This window comes from Mirounga angustirostris, unplaced genomic scaffold (genome assembly GCF_029215605.1).
Source record: "Mirounga angustirostris isolate CCGP_5_RB_7025 unplaced genomic scaffold, mMirAng1.0.hap1 SCAF_13, whole genome shotgun sequence".
Lineage (NCBI taxonomy): Eukaryota > Metazoa > Chordata > Mammalia > Carnivora > Phocidae > Mirounga > Mirounga angustirostris.
Window position 1 is genome coordinate 13,031,414 of NW_026991721.1, and position 12,540 is coordinate 13,043,953.

At 35.6% G+C, this 12,540-nt stretch overlaps 2 protein-coding genes and 1 pseudogene across 2 annotated transcripts; 1 reads left to right on the forward strand and 2 right to left on the reverse strand.

The window, feature by feature from the left end:
- Positions 1–4,636: 4,636 nt before the first annotated feature.
- On the forward strand, positions 4,637–5,671 carry LOC123842955 (olfactory receptor 5T1-like). The gene has a single exon (XM_045872107.2). The coding sequence runs from the start codon at positions 4,685–4,687 to the stop codon at positions 5,669–5,671; it is 987 nt and encodes a 328-aa protein (XP_045728063.2). The 5' UTR covers positions 4,637–4,684.
- A 717-nt stretch (positions 5,672–6,388) lies between these two features.
- LOC135362321 (olfactory receptor 5T3-like) lies at positions 6,389–7,876 on the reverse strand (annotated as a pseudogene).
- Positions 7,877–11,187: 3,311 nt separating this feature from the next.
- LOC135362323 (olfactory receptor 5T1-like) lies at positions 11,188–12,177 on the reverse strand. Its single transcript, XM_064576614.1, has one exon. The coding sequence runs from the start codon at positions 12,160–12,162 to the stop codon at positions 11,188–11,190; it is 975 nt and encodes a 324-aa protein (XP_064432684.1). The 5' UTR covers positions 12,163–12,177.
- Positions 12,178–12,540: the final 363 nt, after the last annotated feature.

Genomic DNA, 12,540 nt, shown 5'->3' on the forward strand with positions numbered 1-12,540 from the left:
TTAGTGCATTTTCCTCCTGGGGCATCACTGTGACCTTTAAGAACTCGAGATGGTATAAGAATCTAAATGCATTATACATAGTGTACCTTAGTGGATAGTTCATTTCCACAGGTGAGAGGAAAGGTTTCTTGTGACTTACAAAATATTTTAATAACTGGACATATGAATTTGAAAGTAGAATGTATGCCTTAATATTTGTATTTAAGAGAGAAGACTCTAGTTAATTAGTTAATTCAAAGTTATGTTAACAATTGATCACTTGCCTTTCAGGGAATACAGCAGGGAAAGTAGAAAGGGTTTCCCAATATTTTGGTCATTAGAAGTGTAAATTAGAAATTTGCTTTAATGTTCTTGGTGAAACATTATGGTCAATTTAGAGAGAGTAGAATTAAGGAGCTATATTTAAAGTTAAAAAAAGTATTAAATGGAGAAAAAATATTAACCAGCTATTATGTATATACAACTTTGAAATCAATATTTTTTTTTCTGATGGAGGGATACAAACAAATTTTAAATTTATTTTATTTGTGAGCTAATCTAGAAGCAAATTTAGTGGTTTCTTTTTCATGGTCCATTCAAGCTTAATTGCTTAAAAAAAAATTCCAATGTGCAAGGATGCCATCTCATTGATTCTATATGATAACATTTCCAGAATTACGGCATCTCACAATGGGTTTGTAATATAGTCAAGTGGAAATAGTGTAGAGTCTGAATCAGAGAAATCTAGGCGTGCATCCTGAATCTCTTAGAAATTATGACTTTGGTCAAGTTATATGTCTATATAGGCAATTTTCTCATCTATAAAATGACACTGAATTATTTAGTTTGTAGATTGTTATGTAGATTATATTAGAAAATGTGCACAAAATTCCTAACTCCTAGTATCCAGTTAATGATGTATGGTAGCTACAATCAGAGCCTTCCTTCTTACTGAGCTGAGTGTTTGTAATACTGTTTCCATGGGTGTTTGGTACTTTATATTTTTTGACCATGAGCGCTGGGGAACTGATTTTATTTTAGTCTTCCAGATTGATCATGTTTTGTTAAGAATTTAGGATCTATTTTTTTGTCTTGCTAGCCTCTACAAAAGTGAAATAGTAAGACATAAACATGACCAGTTTTAATTTTCTTAAATATCTGTTAATAGAAATACCTGTTTGAAAAGCAGTTTGGATGCAGTAGCTACAGCTCATACTTTTTCTCTATCATGACCCCAGTTTCCTATAGTGAAATAGGCAAATGCTCTAATGAGACATGATTTGGAATAAAACATACCTTCATTCATAGACCACTTTCTTATTCTGCAAGCAAAAGCAGAGATATCAAGGATTACTAGAATATCATAGTGACAAGTGTATAAGAAGAATTTGAGTAAACATATTATTATTTTAATGGCATGCCCACAAGCAGAATGTAGTGACAGAAATGGATTTTAAAATTTCTTATGGCACAGAATATTGGGATTCACTGGGTTTAATTTCAATAGAACAGTATTTTAATATATATTTAGTATCATGTAACAAATATATGTATAAAGAAGTACTTTGATTCTGTTTGGGACCCATTAATTGCAAAATGCTTTTATTTTTAAAAATTGATTTTATAATCTTTATTCATTTTATTGGAACTAAATAAAATTTGGAGGCCATATTTCATGTGTATGCATTTTCACATATAATTAACACTTCAAGATAATACAAAATATTTTAATGATCAGATAAATAAACACTCTGCAACCATATCATTGCAGATGTAGTTGAACAAGGTATTCCTGAAAATTTGGGTCAATCTTAGTTATTCTTTGGAGTTACAAGGAGAAGTAACTTTTCCAAGTTCACATTGTCACCAGGTGCTAAATCTGAGATTGTAATATGAGGTTTTATTAATTTTTAAAAAAATGTTGCCCCATTGTTTTTTAAAAAATTTAATTAATTACTTTGAAGGGAGAGGGGTGGAGCAAAGACAGATGGGGACAAGCAGACTCCATGGTGAGTTTGGAACCTGATGGGCTCAGGGTCCTGAGATCATGACCTGAGCCTAAGTAGAGTCGGACACTTAACTGACTGAGCCACCCAGATGCCCTTGTATTATGAGGTTTTAGAGTCCAAATATAATGTTCTTAATCTTCTACAGTTGTCTTATCTTAGGCTCATTAGTTATATAAAGGTTAGAATTGTTATGTCACTGACCCTTCTCCTGTGTGTATCAGTCAACATGTGTTTTGTGATGGATACCTTTAGCATACTGCCTATTGGTATATTTTTCAAATTTTGCTTGCATGTTTTGTTTTTACTGTACTTATTCTTATCTGCTTAATTCCTGTTTTGTATCTGAATCTCTTTAGTAAATATTTTTGTATGTATTCCATGGATTTGAGAGAAAGGGAGAGATAAGAGAAGAAAAGGCTGGGAAAGAAAGAGAGAGAATAGGAAATTTTAAACAGCCATCTGTTTTTGGTGATACCCCAAAATGCGTTAATCATACTTATATTATTCATTGATGTCTTTATAAGCTACCTTACTAATATAACAATTCAAACTTAACTATACATTATTTTAAGGTATGTGTGTGTGTTCTCCTGAGAGTTATGTAAGCTATCTGGATTTATAAAAAAATCAGATTTTAACAGAATTGTATTTTGTATTTTTTTACTATCAGTTTTCCTATAGATCAAATGGGCATTTTTGGGTTTTGTAGACTCACATTTATGAAACTACTCTATACATAAGAAATGTCTTCCACAGGAATCTCTGAACATTTATGGGAAAATAAAGACATATGGTTTTCTTTTTTTTTTTTTAACAGTAGCCTTATTTATTTATTATCTACTGATGTGTGAGTGTCTCAATATAACAAAACTGTAGCATGTTTCATGTCATGAATATAAATCATTTGTGAGTAAATTCAGCCTGGCCTTATATATGGTGAATTTTTTTAACTCTTTTTAAACACTTGTTGGTTATAAAATGCCAAAGGAAAAACAAAACTCAACATGCTGAAATCTGTCCCCTAAATATGATGGATCCAGGAATTAATAGTGTTTCAATAACTGAGATTTCAGCCCAGATACAGGTGTTTCTTTAACATTTTTTAAGTTTCCTTTATTCACACTCCACTTAATGAGAAACAGTATGATGACATCAAGAAAACAAAACAAAACAAAAAAACAGAAATTATTTTGAGGCAAATATAGTGATTTTTCTCTCAGCAAAAACTCCAGGAACAATTTTATTATCTACTATCAGGTGACATTAATTTCACAGTTATTTTAGAAACTGTGAAATTTCTATTAAGAAACTCCATAAGCAGCTATAATATATTTTCTAAAAATGTCCAGGATTTCTATTTGAGAGAAATATATCTAAAAAAAAAATTCAAGGATTTTGTAGGAATAATCACATAAATTGAAAATCACCTCACATTGTCATTAAGATCAAATTTAAAAAAAAATAACAGTATGATAAGCTGCAGTGGCCAAAATGAACAACTTAATGATACGTATTTTGAGGAAAAAGAAAAAAATCTGAAGAAAAAGACATTACATTGTTTATATTGGCAAATAAGGTGCATCTCTCTCCAGAATATTCTCTGCTATTCTGTTCACCACTGCTGTAGATGGAAACTAATGGAACAGGATAATGGCCAGAAAAAATGATGTAAATGGTTTTGGTGGAAAAGGCAGGCTTGTTTGATAAATTGAGATGTCTAACTTATCCCATTTACTAGTCATTTGGAAATGTGCTAAAATTAAATAATTTCCATAGTATTTCTCATTTATTTTTTTAAAGATTTATTTATTTTAGAGTGTGTGTGTGTGTGTATGCGTGCAAGTGGGGGAGGGGCAGAAGGAGAGAATCTTCAAGCAGACTCCCCACTGATCACAGAGCCCCATGCAGGGCTCCATCCCACTACCCAGGAGATCATGACCTGAGCCAAAGCCAAGAGTTGAATGCTCAAAGGACAGAGCCACATAGTCGCCCCTAGTATTTCTCATTTAAATTCAACACAAGTGGGGTGCCTGGGTGGCTCAGTTGATTAAGTGGCTGCCTTCAGCTCAGGTCATGATCCCAGGGTCCTGGGATCGAGACCAGCATCGGAGTCCCTGCTCAGAGGAGAACCTGATTCTACCTCTCCATCTGCCGCTCTGCCTATTTGTGCTCTCTATCTCTCTGTCAAATAAATAAATAAATAATCTTTAAAAAAAAATAAATTCAACACAAGCTTGTGATAGAAGTGTACTTGTTCCCATTTTTAACAGTTGCAAAGATTAAAGAAAGGACTTTCATGCACATTGTAGCAAGTCCAGAACTAGTATTCAGATGTGTACTTTCCACTATAATATTTTAAGATTCAAATATTCCTATGTTTATTCATCATTGTGAATTTTAAGATTACATGATATGCAAAAAGACAATAAATAATTGAATAGAAAATGATTTAGACAATAAACTATTTAAATCAACAGAATATTTTTAACTTGATAAATGTAGTCAATGACTGAATAAAATCATTTCTTCCTTTAACAGCAAAATGCAACCCCTTGGGACCAACATCTTTATGGCTGCTTATTTTATCAGTGCCAAGGACATCATTATACCTTGCTAAGAAACAAATATGAGGATATAATTGTGTAGGCTCTATTTTCACAAGATATTGCCTTTAGCACCTATAAATAAAAAGTGAAATGCCAGAGTTGCCATCAGATTTAGATTTATACAGGATTCAGATGAAAAACATGACTGAAGTCAGCATGTTTATATTGATGGGCTTCACAGATGATTTTGAGGTACGGGTCTTCCTATTTTTTCTATTTCTAGCAATCTATCTTTTTACTCTGTTAGGAAATTTGGGACTGGTTATATTGGTCATTGGGGATTCTAGGCTCCACAACCCCATGTACTATTTTCTGAGCGTGTTATCATTCCTGGATGCCTGCTATTCTTCAGTTGTCACTCTAAAAATGTTAGTCAATTTCCTAGCAGAGGATAAAGGCATTTCCTATCTTGGATGTGCAGCCCAGATGTTTCTCTTGGTTACTTTTGGGACCACAGAAAGCTTTCTCTTGGCTGCCATGGCTTATGATCGCTACGTAGCAATCTACAACCCTCTCCTCTATTCCGTGAGCATGTCACCCAGAGTCTATGTGCCACTCATTGTTGCTTCCTACATTGGTGGCATTTTGCATGCTTCTGTACACACAGTGGCCACGTTCGGCTTATCCTTCTGTGCATCCAATGAAATTAGGCATGTCTTTTGTGACATCCCTCCACTACTTGCCATTTCTTGTTCTGACACCCACACAAACCAGCAGCTGCTCTTCTACTTCGTGGGAGCTATTGAGATAGTCACTATCCTGATAGTCCTGATCTCCTATGGCTTCATTGTGTTGGCCATTCTGAACATGCATTCTGCTGAGGGGAGGCGGAAAGTCTTTTCTACGTGTGGTTCTCACCTAACTGGAGTGTCAATTTTTCATGGTACAGTCCTCTTCATGTATGTGAGACCAAGTTCCAGCTATGCTCTGGACCATGACATGATAGTGTCGATATTTTACACGGTTGTGATTCCCATGCTGAATCCCATCATCTACAGTTTGAGGAACAAAGATGTAAAAGAGGCGATGAAGAAACTGTTTGTGAGAAATTGGTTCCTAAGTAAAACACATTATTAGCTTTGAGTAAATCTGCAAAGAATGTTGCATATCAATTTATGTCTCTATGCTCAGAAACTAAGGAAAATGTCTTGGTTTTAATGAATAATACTGCCTGTATATCCTAGAATATTTCCAAATAAAGCATTTATCAGCCCTCCCAACACAGCATTTTACAAATATAGATCATTTGTATAATCTATATACTTTTACTGTGTTCAGATTGGTTCATACTAAATATTTGTTGATACAAATGTATTGCTGTTGTCAGTCATTGTGGAATTTTCACTCACTACTACTATAGCTTATGCACTTAGGATTCTATGGATTAGTGTATCATCACACTGTTTATAGGAAGTCTTTCACACTCACTATGAGGTTACTTCTCCATCCTAAGGTCCCTGTGCAAGACCTCCTTAAACTTATTTCATTTGCTCTCCTGTGCTCTCAGAGTAAGATCCATCTAGGCTTATGGCTATGACTTTTTCACTGTTTGGCCCAACACTATATATTTTTATCCCATTATCAAAATCTTTCCTTATTACTGCCCAATCATAGAAATGATAAGATCCATTCTGAAACTCCAAAAGTTATAGTGGTAAGTATTAGATAGCAACATTTACTGATAGTGTATTTAGGCTCAGGAAAGACAAATAAAAGTAGAGCTTAGAAAAAAGCAACAACTGGTTAATTATATAAATATATGTATATATAATTTATATGCACATTACACATACATCATATATACACAATATGTATTATACATATATGTATTATATATGTGTGTATATATATATGGTTTGTGTAAATGTCAGAACAAGAAATGGCAAGTAGTGGAGGGATGTCACAAAAGACATGCCTAATTTCATTGGATGCACAGAAGGATAAGCCGAACGTGGCCACTGTGTGTACAGAAGCATGCAAAATGCCACCAATGTAGGAAGCAACAATGAGTGGCACATAGACTCTGGGTGACATGCTCACGGAATAGAGGAGAGGGTTGTAGATTGCTACGTAGCGATCATAAGCCATGGCAGCCAAGAGAAAGCTTTCTGTGGTCCCAAAAGTAACCAAGAGAAACATCTGGGCTGCACATCCAAGATAGGAAATGCCTTTATTCTCTTCTAGGAAATTGATCAGCATTTTTGGAGTAACAACTGAGGAATAACTGGCATCTAAGAATGATAAAGCATTCAGAAAATAATACATGGGGTGGTGAAGCTAGGAATCCCCAATGACCAATATAACCAGGCCCAAAACATTGCCCTATAATGATGGAAGTGGTACAGTATAAACAACCTGCCATGAGGTGGCTGGCTGATCACACCAGGTAATGGTGACATATTGGGGCCTAAGTATTGGTCTCTGTTCCTGGCAGGTTGGGTGCTCAGCAATGGGTTCAGACAAGTCAGCCTTTGTGAATGGAGGTCTATGTTACTGACCCCACACAAACCTTCTTCCTTGCTGTCACCGACTCCTGTATCCTTCAAGTCTTTGATGGTGGAACTAATCTCTCATTACCCTTCAAAATGCAGTATTGATTCTGGTTTACTGTTTTTCTTGGTAGAGGCAGTTATAATTGCTCCCACTTGGGATTTTTCCATCATGATGACCTTTACTCCACAGGTCAGGGAAGCAATGTGGGGATTCTGCCAGGGACTGAGTTGTTCTATTCCAAGTAGACATTCTGGAACTGGAGAATTAACCACAGGATGGTGTAGGGGCATACAGGATTCACTGCGAGATGGGCCGGGAGTAAAACTCCACTGACCACCTGACTTCCACCAGCCGCTACCTTGACTGTTGGGCCACAAACACACAAACACACAACAGTGTTTTGGGTCTTCTGGAATCATCATCAGCTCAGAACTCGTGCCCAGTAGTTCTCAAAGATCTGGTTATTTCCTTTTCACCAATGCACAGTTACCCAGGTAAAGGTCCAAAGTCCCTCTGGGGAAGACTTGGAGAAAGATTAATAGTTTAAATTCTTGGTAGTATCCCTGGGTCCTCCCTCAAGGGTAACTGGTCCCTTCATTAAAGGGGTTCTAGGACTCTAAGCTGCCTCAGTTCATAAATTGATTGAGGGACAATGACTCTGTTTTTGTGATTCAAGTTAGACTTTTGTTCACTTAACCTAGAACTTTTCTGCTATAAGGATCAAGTCAGAATGTAGTATTTCTCATCTATTTCACTTCTAGAATACCATGATCAACTTGCCATGGCCATGCTTGTAAATGAGTAAGACTACTGTAATTGCTGCTTTGAGTCTGCCGTCCTAGGGGTAACCTAGAGTGAGGTGGGTGCCTCCACTCGGGCTCTGCCACTCCAGAGTGAATGTTATTTATGCAAATAGAAATGTAGCAACACATATCCCAAACAGGAAAGTTCTCATACAGGAGATGCAAAGAGAGAAATGGAAAGAAGCCTGCTAACTCTAGGAAACTTGATACACCTGTATTAAATATTTTCAGTTAAGAAAACATTAACTAGGACATAAAGGCTTAAACTAAACACTTAATAAGATTGTTTTTGTAGGTACGTATGTACAAAGCTTTGAATTGACGATTTTCTCTTTTTACAAGTATAGAGGCAGCTTTATGAAAACTTCCATATACTAGTGAAAAGAAAGATCTGAATAAAGAAAATTTTTAAAAATTGCATTCTATTTGGAAATGACTAACAAATTTAAGAAAACTCTCAAACTATTCCATTTAAACATTTTTAGATGCTACTAAACTACTCCTAAGTAAAAAAAAAATGGGAAAAATCGGAAATATTGATAATGAAAATATGAAGTACTAAAATATGTGTGATTCCACTGACACATTATTCATTGGAAAATTGTACCCAAATGAGAAAGCTAGGAAAGAATAGCAAAGTAGACCAATAAAAAGAGGAAATATTGTATTTCTTTTTTTTTCTTTTCAAGTTTTTATTTAAATTCTAGTTAGTTAACATATATGTAAAATTAGTTTTAGGAGTAGAACTTAGTGATTCATAACTTACATATAACACCCAGTGCTCATCACAACAAGTGCCCTCCTTAATACCCATCCCCCATCTAGCCCATCCCCCACCCGCCTCCCTCCATCACCCCTGAGTTTGTTCTCTATAGTTAGAGTCCCTTATGGTTTACTTCCCTCTCTCTCTCTCTTGTCTTTCCTTCATGTTTATCTACTTTGTTTCTTAAATTCCACATTTGAGTGAAATCATAGGGTATCTGTCTTTCTCTGACTGACTTATTTCACTTAGCATAATACACTCTAGCTCCATTTGTGTTGTTACAAATGGCAAGATTTCATTCTTTTTGATGGCTGAGTAATATTCCATTATGTTTCTGCATCTTCTTTATCCATTGATCAGTTGATGGAGATTTGGGCTTTTTCTATAGTTGGGTTACTACTGATAATGCTGCTATAAACATCAGGGTACATATGCCCCTTTGAATCTTTGGCTAAATATCTAGTAGTACAATTGCTGGGTCATAGGGTAGTTCTATTTTTGACATTTTGAGGAACCTATTTTAAAGGAAAAAAATGAACTAGAAAATTTAAAACAGTAACTAATATTTAAATAAAACATTCTATCTTGTTTCACATGCATCCTTTGATTGAATTAAAAAATGTTTTTGACCATTTCTTATGTAAAATATTTATTCATTCAGGGAATATTTACTGAGCAACAATATGTATCAGGCAATATTCCAAATATATGTGTCTGGAATATATTTGATTTATTTGACAATAAATCAAATATAAATTAAGTACATATTATATGAATCAGTGACAAGTGCAGTTGTTATATTCAAGAAAGAAAGAATATGAGGATAGTCAATGGAAGTAAATTATAATTATCATAATGTAATCAATGAAATCCTCACTAAGCAAAGACATTTTAAAAAAGGAGTCATATGAATGGCAGCCGGGAGAACCTTCCAAATAGAAGAAAAGAAATGAAGAAAAATGGGGGTGGTGGAGTATATAATGTTGTAAGAGATTATCTATATTTGTATGGTTAAGATGTTATTTAAACTTAACAATCCCACTTTAGGGAAATATCCTTACATTGTGCTCTATGTTCCTAAGGAGATCATCCTATTGGAACCAAAGAGATTTAACACAAAAATAATAATAATGTTAGGGGTGTCTGGGAGGCTCAGTCGGTTTAGCATCTGCCTTCGGCTCAGGTCGTGATCCCATGATTCTGGGATTGAGCCCCATGTTGGGCTCCCTGCTCAGCAGAGAGCCTGCTTCTCCCTCTCTTTCCCACTTGTGTTCTCTCTTGCTATCTCTGTCTGTGTCTCTCAAATAAATAAATGAAATCTTCAAAAAAATAGTAATGGTGATAAAGAAAGGAAGGAGGGAGGGATGGAAAACCAAAATCATTTATAATTAATTAACTTTGAAGGACACATGTCCTTGCAATGAAAATGAGGTTTGTTGGAAGCAGGACTAAACCTGAGGATAATCAGGATGCTTTTCTATACCTTGGTTCTTGGGTCTGGGCACTGAGGAGTGGTGGCATCTTAAGGGCATCACAGACTGGTAGTGGTCAAAAGAGAGCAGAGCCAAGGCTGAGTCTGTAGAGGGTTAACAGGAAAACCCACAAAGATGGGCTGGGGTTTAGCTTAGTTTCTGCCAGCCAGCTGTATTTTACTCTCTCAGTTGTGCCTGTCTTTTGTCATTCTTGAGTTTAAGTATAATCTTGATGTATTTTGTGAGGAAGTAAAAATGGATTCAATGTCCACGTTCTCAATGAAATAACAAAAAGGGGAGAGAAGCACCCTCACAAGCAGTGTGGTAATGACACCAGGGATTTAAATATATTATCTGTGGCCCCTGCTGCCAATGTACAAATTTAAGGATAGAGCAGAATGCTTTTATCAGGAGACAGATGCCAGGGACTCTAGGGAAGTGGATTTGGATTATGTGAACTGGAGTTTTGCTATCAGTTGGGTGGTATTTGCTCAAGCTAGTCAGATATAATTATAAAGTTATTAAGAATTGCAACTATGGGAGACTGTCAAGTTTGACTCATATGAGGGTGAAAGGTAATAATACTATACATTTTAAAGTAACGATCACATGCATATGTGACTCTGCATGTAAAAATATATTTATATATAATAAATATGTGCATATATGTAAATATCTTTTATATAATGAATATATACAAGTGTCCACATACACACACACATATATATATATATACATATACATATATTCAGAACAGAGAGGAATGACCACATACAAACAGAAAGAAAAGACTGCCACTAAAAAAACCCAAAAAACCAAAAAAACAAACTTCCACCTGCAAGTGAAGGAGAGAGGCCTCGGAAGAAATTCACTCTGCCTTCACCTTCAGACTTGTAGATTCTGTAACAGTGAGAAATAAATTTCTGTTGTTAAACTACCAGTCTGTGGCACTTTGTTATGGCAGTCTGAGCGAACTAGTACAATCTCTATCATTTTAATATTAAGACAATAAATATTATTCTTAACTTTTCTTAATTTAGTGGTCAACGTGAACAGTATACTTTATTGACATAACCAGTTTTTACCAAACACTCTTTTCATCGCCTCTTTTACATCTTTGTTCCTTAAACTGTAGATGATGGGATTCAGCATGGGAATCACAACCGTGTAAAATATCGACACTATCATGTCATGGTCCAGAGCATAGCTGGAACTTGGTCTCACATACATGAAGAGGACTGTACCATGAAAAATTGACACTCCAGTTAGGTGAGAACCACACGTAGAAAAGACTTTCCGCCTCCCCTCAGCAGAATGCATGTTCAGAATGGCCAACACAATGAAGCCATAGGAGATCAGGACTATCAGGATAGTGACTATCTCAATAGCTCCCACGAAGTAGAAGAGCAGCTGCTGGTTTGTGTGGGTGTCAGAACAAGAAATGGCAAGTAGTGGAGGGATGTCACAAAAGACATGCCTAATTTCATTGGATGCACAGAAGGATAAGCCGAACGTGGCCACTGTGTGTACAGAAGCATGCAAAATGCCACCAATGTAGGAAGCAACAATGAGTGGCACATAGACTCTGGGTGACATGCTCACGGAATAGAGGAGAGGGTTGTAGATTGCTACGTAGCGATCATAAGCCATGGCAGCCAAGAGAAAGCTTTCTGTGGTCCCAAAAGTAACCAAGAGAAACATCTGGGCTGCACATCCAAGATAGGAAATGCCTTTATCCTCTGCTAGGAAATTGACTAACATTTTTAGAGTGACAACTGAAGAATAGCAGGCATCCAGGAATGATAACACGCTCAGAAAATAGTACATGGGGTTTTGGAGCCTAGAATCCCCAATGACCAATATAACCAGTCCCAAATTTCCTAACAGGGTAAAAAGATAGATTGCTAGAAATAGAAAAAATAGGAAGACCCGTACCTCAAAATCATCTGTGAAGCCCATCAATATAAACATGCTGACTTCAGTCATGTTTTTCATCTGAATCCTGTATAAATCTAAATCTGATGGCAACCCTGGCATTTTAGTGTTTATTTATAGGTTTTAAAGGTAGGGTTTTTTTTTTTTTTTTTAATAGAATACACCCTATGTATCCTTGTGTTTGTTTCTTAGAAAGGTATGTTGAAATCCTTGGCAGTGAAGGAATAGGCAGTGATGGGCTTGGAAGTTGGGTTCAAGTGAATGCATTACCCTGTAAAAATAAATTAAAGAAATTATGTTATTAAGTTGTTGGCTAAATTTGTCATGTTAAAAGTTATGCCAATAAGTGAATTAATTTCTAGTTAGTTTCTGTTAAATTTCTCCCACCTGGTTTCATATTCCATCATCTTAAAATCCTCAAAGATGAATGAATATGGGAATTAAAAAATTTGAAAGTAGTATAATAAAAATTACATATCT

Bases quoted from the DNA above. Each gene is read 5' to 3' on its own strand.
- LOC123842955 (XM_045872107.2), top strand. From the start codon at position 4,685: ATGCCAGAGTTGCCATCAGATTTAGATTTATACAGGATTCAGATGAAA.
- LOC135362323 (XM_064576614.1), bottom strand. From the start codon at position 12,162: ATGCCAGGGTTGCCATCAGATTTAGATTTATACAGGATTCAGATGAAA.